The 16,694-nt window shown below is 43.1% G+C and overlaps 1 protein-coding gene and 1 long non-coding RNA gene across 2 annotated transcripts in view; one reads left to right on the top strand and one right to left on the bottom strand.

Moving 5' to 3' along the window:
- The window catches only part of LOC144283788 (uncharacterized), a 61,482-nt gene that overhangs the window by 29,545 nt on the left and 15,243 nt on the right, over positions 1 to 16,694 (top strand). The window lies entirely within an intron of this gene.
- LOC144283813 (permeability factor 2-like) lies at positions 7,665 to 9,866 on the bottom strand. Its single transcript, XM_077848374.1, has 4 exons — positions 9,743 to 9,866; positions 9,524 to 9,647; positions 9,040 to 9,123; positions 7,665 to 8,293 (listed from the first exon to the last, which is right to left on the bottom strand). Exons 1-4 carry the CDS (start codon positions 9,864 to 9,866, stop codon positions 8,278 to 8,280), a joined length of 348 nt encoding a protein of 115 aa, XP_077704500.1. The 3' UTR covers positions 7,665 to 8,277.

Raw genomic sequence — 16,694 nt, 5'->3', positions numbered from 1 at the left:
CCAGGGCGAGCAGCATCCTTTGCTCCCCGAATAGCAAAGACGGGTGAAATACCGAAGTGCTAGATCACGAATCTAATGACGCTTCCTTGTTTCATGCTCACGGATCTCATTTCGTCGGTGGACTTTCCCGCCCCCCGGGATTCGATGTCCCCTCTAGAGAAATAACCGCAGTCGTATTTGGTTTTTTACTGATTCCCGATCAGACGTTTCAAGCCCTAACTCTGGCCCTTGTCGTTCAGTAGCTCATGCTTCGCCCTTAGTCTTCATGTTCGCTGTTGGGCTGTACGTGGGTTCCAGGTGACTCAGGGGTGATCCTGGATGCAGGTGCGAGTGCTCTGGGGCTGCGCACTGCACCGGCTGCGGCGGGGACGGAGACCAGAGGGAGGAGGGAGGAGCGCTCGGGGTGCTCAGGGCCGCAGCGCAGCGCTTTGCTCCGTGCTCCTCGCTGCCACGGCGGGAAGTGCCCTCTGCCCTCCACAGGTATCAGACATTTAACTGCTCTTTGCTTCCCTCTCTCGCCTGTAAAATGCAGATTAAAAGTAGCATCTGCCTCAACAGGTTGTGATGATGAATAAATAAATGTGTTAACATTCGTAAGACACCAGTACATACAATATGCTTTAAGCCAGTTTTTAAATAAATGAAATAGAAATTGCTTTTTTTGACACTACTAAACTGAAACTCACTTGGAGATAAAAAAAAAAAAAAACCCTGTACAAAGAGAAATGACATTTAAAAAAGAAAAACACCGCCTTCAATCAATATATGATTTTTGTACTATGCTTTTTCCTTAAGAGAAAACTCAAAATGAATTTTTTTGTGGGCTAGTTTGTCCCATAATTTTCATTGTTCAGTAATCTCATAATTCTAATTTCAGTAATTTCAACAAAAAATGAGAATAAAAATAAAGATGATCCATCTTACTAGAAAAGATTACAAATGGCTAAATTACAGATAAAGATTTGTCTTTACATTTTTTTCAGTAATCATCAATCCTGCAGAAAAAGCCACAAGAAATCTAATTTTTTTAAAAAGAAGTAGGAAATGAAAGATGACCTAACATATTTATAAAATATTAGTAACTTAGCAATCTTTGAGAATCTGTGTCTAGTGTTATCCTCATTTTTCTAGGATTCTCAATTGAAAATACTGTGGGGGTTTTGTGGGGTTTTTAAGATAATTAGTAGCTCAGAATTATAATAACTATTCTTTATATTTTAAAAATATGGTTTTATATTTCTGATTTTAGTTGTGTATCTGCTTATTATAGATAAATTATGAAGGACAGAAAACACTAAGAGATTGTTATGAAGACTTTTTCAGAGGCACCTGGGTGGCTCCATCTGCTAAGCATTTGCCTTTGGCTCAGGTAATTTGCCGAGGTCTTGTAGTTAACAAAATTCACAATTTGAGCTCAAGCCAGTGCTGTGTTAGCCACTGCATCTTAAAAAAAAAAAGAAAGAAAAAATTAAGACAAGTATTAGATAACCAGGAGAGCAGATTTGTTTTGTTTTAGTTGGTTTAAATGTTTGCTATTCTCAAGGCTAAATAGTTCAACTTCACCTTTCCTAAGGCTTAAAAATTGCTAACTGCTCAGAAGTCTCCAGTGTTTTATTTCACTGGTGAGAAGTTTCTTTTGTGGAATGAATAAGCTATACTTAAATTCAATAAAATCTACATTTATCTATCTCTCTGATTTTCCACATCAATGGATTTATGCTTCCAAAATCAGGTCAGTGGGATGAACACTCTACTCAGAGCTTCCCAGAAGGGAACTGGGCATTTTAGCTCTCATTTGCTGAAATAAGGATCACAGTTTTCTGCTTGATGCAGTTTGGGTACTTTATCATATTTTATTATGGAAATATTTTGCCTCCAGCATTAGCAGGAGGCTATCCAGAACTTTATTCTCTTTAAAGTTAAAAAAAAAACAGTAAAATATTGTTCTAATGCTTTCCAGATCCAGTCCAAAGTATTGACATAAGCAAATAAGAAGGGTGAATGAATAGAGCATCAAAAAATATATACTAGTGGCCAAGGCCAAGAAGCAGCCTCATATTTACAGAACTATCTATCATTTTACATCTAAGACTTTCTTGATAAGCATCAGTTGCTTACAAAATGAAGTACAAAAGAAAGGGTCTTTCTACCTGAATATATCAATTCTCCTAATTCAATCCCTAACAGTCCCATATTTGTTTTTTTCAGACAATTTAAAGAGCAATGGTGTTCTAAAACCTAAAAAATAATCCAATTTGATGTTTTTGCAAGTGTCTTCCCCAGCTATGTATTCATTTTGAGCTGAATGACAGATTTCTATGCCCAAACTTTAATGCAATCACCAATCTTAATAGAGCATCCCTAAAATAAAAACATTGGTGACTAAGTCCCATTGTGAGCTACCATATTTACTACATCTTGCAGATCTGATGGACATTATCTAATCTGCCTTTGCAATCCAGACCTGGTGCTGCCTCCTGAGATGATGGGGCCAAAGAAATGGGTGGTAGAGTGCTGCTGTCCCCACTCTGGCCTCGGAGAAAGTATGACATCACAACTGTCACCTCTATTTTGTTGCAATTACTACTTCTGATGGAATGACTGATGCTGGGATGCCCGGGTGGCTCAGCAGTTTAGAGCTTGCCTTCAGCCCAGGGCATGATCCTGGAGTCCTGGGATCAAGTCCCACATCAGGCTCCCTGCATGGAGCCTGCTTCTCCCTCTGCCTGTCTCTGCCTCTCTCTCTCTCTATGTGTGTGTGTCTCTCATGACTATAAATAAAAAATCTTAAAAAAAAAAAAAAAGAATGGCGCTGAGGGGAGAAGAATGAAGATGTCTGAATGTGACGTTAAAACCCACTTCTTCAATCCAGAGCATTTTGTCCAATGTTAACATCGTAAACCTGATCCAGTCTCTAATGCATTGGCCATTTCTAGCTGGCTTGAGCGTCCTCCTTCTGGTTATAGAATCCTGCTTTTCTTTTGGGACCGTCCCTTCTCCCTTCCAATCTGGCAGTTCACATAGGGTGATGCTGCCCCAAAGCTCGGGAGTGGGCTAGTGACTCCCCTGAGTGGGCTGATTGGTCACCCCTTCCAGTCTGGGTCTAACCCCCACCCCTGTTCTGTTAGGTACATTCCTGTGGGCAAGTGACCTAAGTAAGCCCAGCCAAGTCAGAAAAATTTCCTGGAATCTTTTTTATCAGGAAATGGTTGGAAAAACAAGTCCTTGTTTCCTGTGGGGTTGTACCTACTAGAACAGAAACTTAAAACTTTGTTAGTACTTGAGGGGAGCTTGTGCAAGGGAGCACAGAGAACAGCAGCCTGATACGGAGTGACACTAATTACTAGAGACATTTTTTGAACTGCAGCATCCGGTTTCACCTTATCTACTCATCAGTCTTTTACAGGTTGAATGATTTGCCTTTTCATGAAGCCATTTTGAGTTTTTTTTAAGATTTTATTTATTTATTCATGAGAGACACAGAGAGAGAAGCAGAGATACAGGCAGGGGGAGAAGCAGGCTCCATGCAGGGAGCCCGACGTGGGACCCGATCTCAGGTCTCCAGGATCATGTCCCGAGCTGAAGGCAAACGCTCAACTGCTGAGCCACCCAGGCATCCCTGAGTTGAGTTTTTGTTACTGATTCCACGTATTGTTAGTTTTCTCTCTAGCACGAATTGAATTCCTTTCTTTTTCCGTTTCTTTCAGTGTTGTCATTGATCATTTACTGAGGGGCTATGAGGTGGGAATGAGGTGTGGCCAGGGATCTGGAGAGGGATAAGGCTCTGCTGCTCTCTAACTCTGAATGCAATAGGGGAAATGAATGTACAAATAGAAGATTTGGGTTGGTAGGATCCTATTTGTCAGTCAGGATCCAGGATGGTTGGTGTCTCAACCCGGAGGCTTCTGAAGGCAGCACATGTTTCCATGGCCCTACCACAGAGACCACACTGTGACCTTCACTGGCTATCTACCATAGGGTGGGTGGGGTATAACCTAGGATTCAGGATGTGGGCAAAAATTGAGGGGCTCATAGATATTAAATTAAAAGACATTTACTAGGCTCATGCAAGATACAAGGCCCTGTGGTCAGTTTTGCAAAAGATGTATGGGGAGAACAGTGAAACTCCCAATGTGAAGTTCTTCAGTATTTACCCGCATACTTCTTCCTTTTGGAACACAGAACACAGATAGTCTTTCCTTCTGTTCTCATGGTAAGGCCATCCTGATGCTTTGAACCATCTATAATTATTTAAACTCATTTCAATTAACTCTGAGAACCATCCAATATATTAGATTTGGGCTTTAAAAATGATAAATTTCAATATAAACTTTGTATTTCCATTTTCTTAAGATTGTTTCAATAAAAGAAAAACACAAAAGATTGTTTTATTTACCTGGGGTGGGGGAAGAGGGAGAGAGAAGGGGCAGAGGGAGAAGAATCTCAAGCAGACTATACCTGCTTAGCACAAAGCTTGAAGAGGGGCGCCATCCCATGACCCTGAGACCATGACCTGAGCTGAAATGAAGAGGCAGACACTTAACTGACTGAGCCACGCAGGTGCCCCACTTTCTTCAGATTTAAAACATTTTTTTTGTGTGAGTAGTACTGAGTCATCAAATTACATTACATATAATATAAATCAAAGAAATACAGAAATGCCAAAGTTACAAAAGGGTATGTCGAGAAAATGTGGAAATATCTTCACAGAAATGTCGTTTATCACACTTGGCTCTAACAGGCATGAAAACAGCATGATGACCCTGTTTTGATGCTTCCTGTATTATGGAAGTGAAATTTGGGAAGTTAAGAGATGAACTATAAACCACAGCAAACACATTACGCACAGTGTGTGGATACATACCTAGAAACGTGACAAATCATAAAATAATGGGTGATTAGAGAATATCCTCTATAACATTTCAACATTTTGAAATATATTAACACATTCTTTATGGCTCATATGTAGCCTCTTTTATAAAATGTCCCTCCCTTGTGTTTTGAAAAAATATATATGATTTACACAGTTGTTGGGTGAAGTGTCTGTATTACTACACTCCGGCCAAGTTGGGGATCCTGTTGCTTTATTCTTCTATACTATTACTGATTCTTTACTGCTGTGCCTCTTAAGTACTGAGAGAGTCCTGTTAGAATCTTTAACTATGATTAAGTTGTCATCCATGGTTCCTTTTAGTTTATCTTTTAATATATTTTGATATTTTACAAAGATTTTATTTATTCATGAGAGACACAGAGAGGCAGAGACACAGGCAGAGGGAGAAGCAGGCTCCATGCAGGGAGCCCGACGCGGGACTCGATCCCGGGTCTCCAGGATCACACCCTGAGCCAAAGGCGATACTCAACTGCTGAACCACCCAGGGGTCCCATCCCTTTTATATTTTGAATCAGTCTTTTTTTTTTTTTTTTCCATCTCTAAGCATACTTCTTTCCTTAAGTCCTAATATATTCACTAAGCCTTTATTAACCTATCAATTATTAAAAACTTACATTAATGTATTAAAAACTTATATTAATGATACATTAATACTTATTAAAAGTGATACATTAGTATATCCACACTAGGTTTCTTTAAGTTAGTTTTAGCATGATATAACACTCTGAGTTCTTTTAACTTCAAGCTACCTAGGTCCCAGTATTTAAAGTGTGTCTCTTTTAAGAGGCATAGGCTTTTTTTGGTCTTAGTTATACAATCTTTCTATAAAAAAGTCAATTTTGGGGGCACCTGGGTGGTTCAGTTGGTTAAGCATCCAACTCTTGATCAGCTCAGGTCTTGATCTCAGGGTCATGAGTTTAAGCCCCACATTGGGTTTAGTCATTGTGTCTCCTTGGTCTGCTCTGATCTGTGACAGAGTCTCGTTATTGCCTTAATTTTCATGATTTCGACAGATCTGAAGAATCTTGTTAAGTATTTTGTAGAATGTTTCTGAATTTGGATTCTTATGATGGTTTTCTCATGATATACTACTGGGCTTATGGGTTTTGGGGAAGAATATGATGGAGACAAAGCACCCTTCTTGCCATATCATGTGTGTGGGGGGGTGTTCCTGATATTCATATGACACAACTGGTCATAATAACCTTCATCACTTAGTTAAGGTGGGATCTGCCAGATTCTTCCCTGTAATGTTGTTTTCCCCTTTTCTTACACCGTTCTTTGGAAGACAGTCACAAAACGCAGCCCACAACTCAATGTGGCAAGTGAAATTAAAACTCACCTTCAGAGAGAGAAAGACTTGGGGCACCTGGGTGGCTCAGTGGTTGAGCTTCTGCCTTTGGCTCAGTTCCCGGGGTCCAGGGGTCCAGGGATCAAGCTCTGCATCAGGTTCCCTGCATGAAACCTGCTTATCCCTCTGCATATGTCTCTGCCTGTCTCTCTGTCTCTCATGAAGAAATAAATAAAATCTTTAAAAAAAAGAAAAAAAGGAGAAAGACTTGTATTATTAGGCCTTCTTCTTGAGAAAGAGTTTTCCCTTCTCCTTTGGCTGTTTTGTTTCTTTATTCCTTAATTTCTTTTGTATCATTCAGATATTTTCTTTTATTCTATTTTATGTACTTTTCAGATGTTTAGAAAAGATTTTATTTATTTATTCATGAGACACACAGAGAGAAAGAGGCAGAGACACAGGCAGAGAGAGAAGCAGGCTCCATGCAGGAAGCCTGATGTGGGACTCAATCCGGGACTCTGGGATCACACCCTGAGCCAAAGACAGACGCTCAACCACTGAGCCACTCAGGCGTCTCTCCTTTTCAGATTTTTATTTTTTATTTTAAAAAATATTTTATTTATTTATTCATGAGAGACACACACAGAGAGAGAGAGAGAGAGGCAGAGACACATGAAGAGGGAGAAGCAGGCTCCACGCAGGGAGCCTGACGTGGGACTCGATCCGGGGTCTCCAGGATCACACATCCTGGGCTGAAGGCGGCACTAAACTGCTGAGCCACCTGGGCTGCCCCTTTTCAGATTTTTAAATCCAGAATTTTCATTTCCTTTTTAGTGGTTACCTTAAAAATTGCTATATATATTCCTGCCACATTAAAATTTTCCTTCAATTAATACTTTCTCCAACAATCCAAGATATATATTATATTCTAAATTCACTTCTCTTCCTACCTATCCTTCATTATTTTTGGTATTACACTTTACAGCATGTACTTATCTCCATAGATCATTCTTCTTCTTCTTCTTCTTCTTTTTTTTTTTTTTTTTGCTTTAGTGAGTATTAACATAGATCATTATTCTTATCAAATGACACAAATTATTCAAGTTCTTAGGCAGAATCCACTTTTCCACCTTTTGGTCCCAGCCTCATCAAAAGGGAAGGAATTGCATAATTGTTTGAAAACCGCTTACCCAAAGTATTTAATAGGAGCTCTTGTTACAATATTTATAAAAATCCAGAAGTTTATAAAGAACTAGTTTTGAATGATGAATCAGTGTGAAAAGCAGCAATATTTTGTGTAAAATTAGGATTCTCAAGGCAGTTGGGTAGGTTAGTGTGTCAAATATCCCATGAGTAAGAGAAAGGTAAGGAAAGTAACAACCAGGAGCAAGCATAAAGTTAAGTGTGACTTAGAGTTTAACTGTGTAGTACCTTGGGCACTCAATAGGAACCAGAAGAGAAGAATGAGACCTGAGCATGTTATTTTTTGCAAAACGTTTATTGTCATATCATTTGTAAAAACATAACAGTAGTTTTAACTTCTCTGTTCCAAAACAGAAGAACATTGCATAATGAACATTAAACAAGGCATTATGCCCTACAAGCAAGACATAAAATGTCCAAGGGAAGCTTCAACATAAAAATGTTGACCACATAATGTGAAATAGTTTCAATAAATAACAACTGACATTCTTTTAAACAAGCCCAAAAATAGATGTGTACACACTGTCTACCTGCTTTGATTCCCTTCTTTCATCCCCCTCCCCATCACTGTGCCCAGGCACTTGATGATCTCCCAATAAACACTGGTTTAATGAGACATTTAAAACCCATCATCTTCAGATTAAAAGACAATCAGGACTGAATTATGTTTGATTAAACACATTCACATCTTTAAATACTAACAAGTAAAATATTAAATATGAGCTTTGAAACATAAATAATACAAACATAAATAAATAGAACTCTTGATAGTCAAACACATTAAGGCCTTTCTAGATGTCTGCAGAAACCAGCTGCTCTCTTCTTCATTTTCAGTTCCTGTAAGTCTTTCAGGAACCACCACCAGAATAGCTTCTTACTTGTCTCGAGGTCAGTTGGTGCTGCCCCTATGAGGAGAGCAGGGTTACTGTTACAGGTGTTCAGGAATGCTGCTCTTCTCTCACACTGGCCCCTGAGGCTGGAGGGTTTTTGTATGTAGACCTGGCCCAGCTCTGCACTCAGAAGGTCCCCTAGTACCCACTGCCCTGCACAGCAGAGAGGTTGCTTCTTTACTGAGGAGGGGCATGGCTGTGGAACTCTATTATTGACTTGAAAGTGCTAAAACATAGCACTCACAGTCACACTGAGTTAAAATTTTACATGGAACACCTCGCTGAAACCTCCTACAGCCCACGAAATAGCTATTATTATCTATCCCATTGTGCTGAGGCTCAAAGGGATTAGAGAATTTTCATGGGGATCCTAGACTTGAGCTTAGGGAGCTCTCACTGCAAAGTCCTTGCTCTTCAAGCTCAACTTCAGAGGCTCAAGTTGCCCCAAACCAATCATTCCATTTTCCAGGGCTGAAGCCCACCAGCGATGGAGGGTCAATACTTTTTGTTCTTTAATGGTTATTTCAGCATCATTGGCCAAATCTACTTCATCTTTTAGGAACACATGTTTATCCGTTTGCATGGGGATGGAGGGCACTGGGGATCTGGCACCTGAACAGATGAATGATCTTAGCAGCAAATTTAACTCTGAACGAATAACCCTTTCCAGTCCTTCAGCTAAACCCTGGGTTTACAAATGCCCTGCAGGTGTCTGTGACCAGCAGCGCTAGTCCCAGGCGCGGATGAAAGGCACAACTCACTTGCTCAGCATCTTCTGGATCATTCTCTTGACCAGCGGGGCCTCGGGGTTGAGACACACCTCCCGTCCGTCCTTGAGAGTGGCTCTGCGGAAGGAGGGCAGCGTCCCGGTGGGCAGGAGGCGGGGCTGGGGGCTGGGGCTGGGGCTGGGGCTGGGGCAGGGGCTGGGGCTGGGACAGGGGCTGGGGCTGGGGGTTGGAGCTGGGGCTGGGGCTGGGGTTGGAGCTGGGGCTGGGGCAGGAGCTGGGGCTGAGCTGGGGCAGGGGGCTGGGGCTGGGGCAGGAGCTGGGGCTGGGGCAGGAGCTGGGGCAGGAGCTGGGGCTGGGCTGGGGCCGGGGCAGGAGCTGGGGCTGGGGCAGGAGCTGGGGCAGGAGCTGGGGCTGGGCTGGGGCCGGGGCTGGGGCTGGAGCAGGAGCTGGGGCTGGGCTGGGGCTGGGCTGGGGCTGGGCTGGGGCCGGAGGCGGCGGGCGGCGGGGCGTCACTTACACGACCTCGGTTCGGGCGCAGTGGGGGCCCGAGGGCGTCACCTGGACGTTCTGGATGTTCCTGAGGTGGATGCCCTGCAGGGTCTGCAAGCACTGGCAGCGCAGCTCGGCGACCACGGGCGCCCCTGCGGGGACGGGGAGCAGCCTGGGTGGGCGCGCTGGCCCCGGGGGCGCCCACCGGCCCGCGTCCCGCCCGTGGCCCCGGGGCGCGGAGTCTCACCTGCGGCGCGGCGGCCGGCGGGGCCCAGGAGCAGGAGCAGGAGCAGGAGCAGCAGCAGCCGCGCGGCGCCGAGGGGCCGGGGGGCGCGGGGGGCGCGGGGGGCGCGGGGCGCGGCGGGGGCCATGGGCTCGCTCGGAGGGGCGGGCGGCGCGGGAGCCGGGGGCCGGGGGGTCGGGGAGCCGGGGAGCCGGGGCGGGCGGCGCGGCCTCTGGGGCTCCCGGAGCCGGGGAAGCCCTTTTATCCGCGGCCGGCGGGGGACGGGGATTCCCGGGTCCGGAAGGGGAGGGCAGGGGAGGGCAGGGGAGGGCAGAGGACAGGGCCCCCCCTCCCCCGGCCTCCCCCGGGCCTCCCGCCAGGCCGTGCCGCGGAGCCACCTCCTCCCTGCGGAGCCCCCGGGGTGGGGGCGGGGGCGCCCCGCGGTCCGCGATCTCCGGGCAGGGTTGGTCCCACCCGCCAGTTAGAGCCTTTAGAAAAGAGAATTAATCCTTAAAAAGGACATTTGAGCTGCTGGAACTGGGAAGGTGGAAGGACGCACGGCAGCCTCTTCCCTATCTACCCTTTCACTCTAAATTGGGTTTTGCAGATTGTATTTATTTATTTTTTTGAATTTTTAAAATTTATTTATGATAGTCACACACACACACACACACACACACACACACACACAGAGGCAGAGACCCAGGCAGAGGGAGCAGCAGGCTCCACGCAGGGAGCCGGACGCGGGCCTCGACCCCGGGTCTCCTGGGCCTAAGGCAGGCGCCAGCCCGCCGCCCCCGGGGACCCCCGGACACCGCCTTTATCTCCGGCATAAACGCGCCCCTTGAAAGCATCTGTGGGCTCCGACTGATCACGCCAAGACCGTTGGTCTTGCTTGTGGTGTGTCAGCAGCTCAGTCGCAGGCTTGGGCAGTGTGGGGCAGGGAGGGGGGGGAAGGGGACGGAGCACCCCTCAGGTCCACTCGCTGTTCATTTTAGGATAGAGTCTAAACCTCTCCTATTTCTTCTCTTCCAAATTCTGGAACTTCCCACACTCCGGTGATTCCTGGAGCCCCGTTATCGGTTGTGTAGGAAACTGTGTTTCCATTCAGGACAGTCACGGGGAGCAGTGAGGGCCGTGCTGGGATTGGGGGGTCCCCACCTTCTCTGGCCCTGGCAGCAAGGACCGCGGGCACCCAGAGCCAGGCCCCAGCCACTGGGACCTTTACTCCTCTAAGTCGCAAACAGATGTGTTTCCAAATATGCAAATACTAGACCACTAGGACATCCCAGGGCACCTCACCTGCATTTACCTGCCTCCTGGAAGAGATCCTCGTGGGAGACCACTGCCAAGCACCTCAGTTTTCTATGAATCCCAATAAGGCACTCCAGGCCGCGCATAGTTGAGGACTTCCTCCCGGAGTGACCTCACTTTACAGCATCAGTTTCGGTATCTCTCCTTGGGCCAAACTGAGTAGATTCAATAGATTCTCCAGGGACCTCTGGGACCTCATCGGTCCTCAGGGATGCGGGAGATGTCCTGGCAGTGGTCTGACAAGGCCTGGAGGTGGAAGCAGCCGCTCTCCCTCTGGAACAGACACAGTGTGGTAAAGCCCTGAAGGCTTGGACCTTAGCTACGCTGCCCTCCTGCCCCAAGACCCTCTGATTGTGGGCAACTTACCTACTCTCTCTGGACTCCTATTTTTCCTCTGTAAAAGAGCAAGTAATGCCTGCCCTACAGGTTGGTTGAGAGTACTAAATGTGTTAATGCTTGTAAAGTATCAGCAGGTGTTGTGTTATATAAATATTTGTTAAGTAAAATAGAAGTAGTGTTTTAAGACCTTACTAGTAGGGGTTGAATATGCCGTCCATAAATTCAAATTCTGAAGCTCTATATCCCATTGTGATGATGTATTAGGACATGGGGCGTGAGGGGTAATAAAGTCTCTATGGGGTCATGAAGGTGGGAGTCTCAGAATGGAATTAAGTTCTTTTCTAAGAGGAGACACCCAGAGGGCGTGATGTCATGTGAGGGTACAGCAAGAACTTCCCTGTCTGCAAACCAGGAAGGGGGTTCTCAACCAGATACTGACTCTGCAGATACCTTGATCTTAGATTTCCCAGCCTTCAGAACAAATAAAAAGAAATGTTTATTATTGAAGCCAGCCAATGATGGTATTTTGTTTTAGCAGCCTGAACTGATGAAGACACTTGAACAAGAACACTCTGTGGTGAATCTTCATGTAAATAGGGGGGGAAATATTTTGCTTTGTCTTTTAAAATTGTCAGCATCGGGGAATTGTGAAAGGAGGGTGCATCTATATTCCTTAGAGATCTTAGAACATATTTTTAAAATCCAGTGTTTGTTTGAAATTTTAGTTTCCAGTATAAAATGGGAATAAGAGTAAAAATTCTCCCTAATTCATTTATGGGAAAGTATTTCGGTGATGAATGTTTCTATGCCTTGGGCATTAACAGCTGGCTGCTCAAACAATAGAAGGTATTAGCTGTAATGATTCCCAGACCCAACCCAAAGTATTGACGTTAGCAAATATTCAGGAAGAGTAGAATTTCAACTGACTTATAGTAGCGGCCAAAAGGATGAGACATTCACGAATTAACCCATTATCTGTGGAATTATCTACGATTATCCTAAGACTTGTTTGATCTGAATTACGGGCTTTCAGAAGTAAGTAGAAAGGTATTTTTTCCTTTCCTAATGTACCATTTTCCGTTATTTAATTCATTTTACTTCAGCCCATACTAAGTTTCAGAAAATTTTAAGAGCGCCAGGGTTATAAAGCCCACCATGATAAACAAATTGCTTCTGGGCTTAAAATGTGCTGAAAGCTACTTTTCTATGTGCAAGCTGTAAATCCATGCAATCACTAACCCAATGAAGTTATCTCTAAAATATATATTCAGTTTACCGAAGTCGATTTTACCTTGTAATTGTTACTGTATCTTTCAGACTTGACTTATTACGATACATTGTAACAAGCCCGCAAAACCTTGGGTTGCTCTTCTGTGCTGAGCACTGATCTTGTTCATGGGCCAGCAAGAATGAATGATGTGGCTCCACTTTGTCCTGGCTCGCCTTAAGAGCTTTGCTGGCATAATTGCCACCCACCTCCCTCCCATTTCCTAACAGCGTTAGTTTGTTGTATAATGGTTCTGCTCTGAAGGGAGAAGATCAAGATGCTTGAGCATGTCACTAAATCCCAAGATCGTCTATCTTGTTGTCTAAGTTGTACATCTGTGCTAACTTCCCCTTCCAATCTCTCCTACATCTGTTGTTTCTACATCCGTCCGGCACCCGTTGTTCCTTAAAACAGAACCCTAATTTTCCTTCGGAAATCTTCATCTCTGCCTTTACCAATCAATCTCCATGATCAAGGTTAGATGACTTCACTTTTGAGCTCAAGAGGGGAGTTTGGGACCCTATGGCAGTGGGGGTCTCTCCTGCGTGCCCGTGGCCTTGCCCAGGCCACTATGGGTTCTGAGTGGAGCCTGTGATTTAAGATTGGCCAAGTCAGAGAAGACTCCAGTTGTGCTGGAACAAAGGGAATTGAGAGGCTCTTGTTTCTTTCTGGGATTGCTAAACTGGTAAAATAGAAGCCTGGAGACCTGCCAGTGCTTGGGGGAGCCTGCCTGAGAGCGGAGCTGTCACAGAGGAAGGCACAGGCCCACAGGCCTATGGTTATTTGGGGCATTGTTGGAGCAACTGAATCTAGCTTTGCCCAACCTAATCCACTGACTTCATTGTGAGATAGCAGTTGATTCTCTTTTCCTTATAAAGCTAATTTGAGTCATGTTGCCATTACTTACAATAAAAGTCCTGAAAAATCCGTCTCTCTCTCTCATCTTGCTGCTAAAATTATTTAATACAGATTGATTTCTTCATTTTTAAATCCTTCCCTTTCTCCATCTTTTCATTTATAAGTTAGCATTTATGAATTTGGAATCAAGCTAGGTCCCAGGAATACAATAAAGTAAGATGCATTGGACTACCACCAAATTTTCAGTCTAATAGGAGAAGTAGACATATAAATAAATAGAATATTATGAAGTGGACTGGTAAATGACATGATATAGTATGCCCAGGATACGATAGGAATGTGGAAATGGAACCCCTAACATTGTTTCTCAATGGAGTGGGCTGAATTCTCAGAGATCTTTGGAGAAATCTCTCTAGGGAAAGTGTGCCTCCAAACTGAGTCTGAAAGGATGCATTTTCCCAAGTGAATGGGGAGATTAAGGGTGGGCAAAACATTCTAGAAGGAGGTAACAAAACACACAGCATCGTAGAGGCTAGAATGAGCACTGTGTCTACTGGGAGCACCCGGCAATTTATACATCTAGAGTTTCACCTGTGAGGCAGGGAGAGGGGAGTGATGGAGGCAGGACCCAGTCAATGAAGGCTGTGTGTAGACCCTACTTGTTCAGAAACCAGTTCAGGTGTTACCTCCATTGAAATGGTTTTAAATCCATCTGAAGGTGTTTCCATGACTGTGTGCACAAATTTGCCATTTACTAAGTGGTGTGAGATGCAGAGTGAATGGAAGTCATAGGTATGGTAGGAAATGAGGAGATGAAATGTGGATATTAATTCAATAGGCCTTTACCATGCACTCGTGCTGTATAACGTGCTGACAGGTTTTATAAGAGATGTACAATTGGTAAATGCCAGACTCTTGACCTGACATTCTTTAATATCTTTATACTCTTTATATTTAATGTTCCCTTAATTAACTTCTATTGTTGCTGCACATATAGTGAAGATCCTGATGATTCGAGCAACTCACAATTATTTAAAATCATTTTGAGTTACACTAAGAGACATTAAAAATATATTGATTTGGGACAGTTTTTAAAGGATTTTTAACAATGCTCTAAAGTAGTTTTTCACCTCGATTTTCTTAAAACTGATTTCTAAATGTTTATGATAATCATCCTGATTAGGTAAATACTGCTGTGATCATATAATGCAACACGAAGAAATGGTGGTATGACACATTTATAAAAGGGAAGTAAACACAGGAAATGTTTACTTCCCCACGGAAATAGTTTATGTTATAACAAGACCTTTTTGAAGAATAAAGACATGATGACTTTGGCATTATGGAAGCGAAATTTAGGAAGTTGATAGACGACTGTATAAACAACTAATAAAAGAGTCATACAGAGTGCTATGTATTGACTGGAAGAATTACGAACAAAGAATAAAAAAACTTGATTTTTAAATGTTGTCCATAGGACATTTCTTCAACATTTTTCACTACACCTTCATATATTTTTCACCAGAAATACTTTGATTTTTGTTTTTATTTTTCTTGACTCTGTGCGTGCATTTTTTATAGAGGCATGCAGAGATGTGCATACATATATATGATTGCTTACAAGTAGTTGAAACCTTACTAAACCTACATAAGTTAACAAAACAAAACAAACCTTGTATGCCAGGGTGGTGGTGGTATTTAGTATTTATTTGGTATAAACTGCAGGCCAAAAGGCAGTCAACTGTTGGCCTGGGCAGGAAATAGCAAGTTATTACATGGGGCTGGAACTGAGAAATAGAAATTCAGGGATAGAGCTTATTCTGTTATTCATGGACCATGCAATCTCTCATTATGGTGTTTCTCTCGGTGTCTACTTCATATTTTGTCTATTCTGTGTCCCACTAGCTTAGCCAAACTAAACGTTTGTATTCCTTCTAAGACCTTGAAAAATAGTCCTTATAGGATTATTATGAAAAGCAAATCAGTTTGCATACATAAAACTTGCCAGAAAGTAAATTCTATTTAAAATATTGTTAAATAAAGAAAAAATAATAAAATAATTAAATAATTAAAATTAAAAATAGCTTTTAAAAAAAAGTGGGTAAGTTGTGCGAAAATGTGTACTTCCATAGTTAAGGTTAAGTAATCAGTACTATTGACTGCTTATATTTAGCAAGTGGGGTCAGGGTGGGGTTAACATCTTTTAATACCAAGGAAGTAGAAGGAGAAAAAAGGTAAAGATCTATAGATATTGAAGATGAAGAGAGCTAAGTTTAGGGATCATCGTAGTAAAGTGTGAGGACAGGACATTTCTTGAGTGGCCAGGGCTAAAGGCAGGACTGGATATTTAATGGAAGTGATGAGGATCTGGAACCATAGTTTGTGGAAGTCCCAAGATAGTTCAATTTAAAGAACAAAAGCATTGTAAAATATCAGAAAAGCTCACCTAGAACCAGAAAGCATTGAATTTCCCTGATACCAACTCACATTTCATTTCTTCAGCAATATTTTGTAGCTCAGGGACAAAACAGAAAGACAATGGAAGTAAGATTAACCTGATATGAACCGTGTAGAGAGTAATTTGCAGAGATGACTAACTACGGAGCCCAGGCTGAGCTGGAAGATGAATGAAGCAGGATAAAATGTGAGAAACTGAAAAGAAATGATGGTGATGGGATTTTTTAGGGATTTTCCGTCCCCATGGAATGCTGAGCATGTCTAATAGAAGTTTGAAAGTGGGAAAGTTAGAAGGACAAAACCTTGTGATCTCAGAACGGCCTTTTACCATCCATACTCTTGTGGCATTGTTCTGAATGTGATGATGTCAAAGGCAAAGTTCCACCTGTGGATGATGAGCTGGTGCCATCTGAATGTTCTGAAGTAGAGGAGGTTACAGAATCATGAGATCCCATTATGACAGATGGGTGGAAAATAAGGAAGAAAAGGGGAGGGAGGATGGCTTGGTTTTGTATCACATCTGATACACTCTACATTAACTATGTACTTATACAACTAAATATCATTTAGTGAGGACATTTTGTGTTATTCTTGGTTAGTTTGCTTATCCCAGCAATAAAAAAAATCCTTATCCAAAACTTTTATAGTAATCACATTTTTCTTCTCCCTGAGGTTAAGATTTGAAAAATAGTTTTTAGCATTTATTGTGGTTGGCCTTTTCTAGAATGTAGATATACTAGA

Source organism: Canis aureus, chromosome 14 (genome assembly GCF_053574225.1).
Source record: "Canis aureus isolate CA01 chromosome 14, VMU_Caureus_v.1.0, whole genome shotgun sequence".
NCBI lineage: Eukaryota > Metazoa > Chordata > Mammalia > Carnivora > Canidae > Canis > Canis aureus.
This window is presented reverse-complemented; position numbering and strand designations above follow the sequence as displayed.

Excerpts from the sequence above, each read along its gene's own strand:
- LOC144283813 (XM_077848374.1), bottom strand. The coding sequence starts at position 9,866 with ATGGCCCCCGCCGCGCCCCGCGCCCCCCGCGCCCCCCGCGCCCCCCGG. Across the intron at positions 9,648-9,742 it reads CGCCGGCCGCCGCGCCGCAG|GGGCGCCCGTGGTCGCCGAG; the intron begins GTGAGACTCCGC and ends CCGTCCCCGCAG. Across the intron at positions 9,124-9,523 it reads TGCGCCCGAACCGAGGTCGT|AGCCACTCTCAAGGACGGAC; the intron begins GTAAGTGACGCC and ends CTCCTTCCGCAG.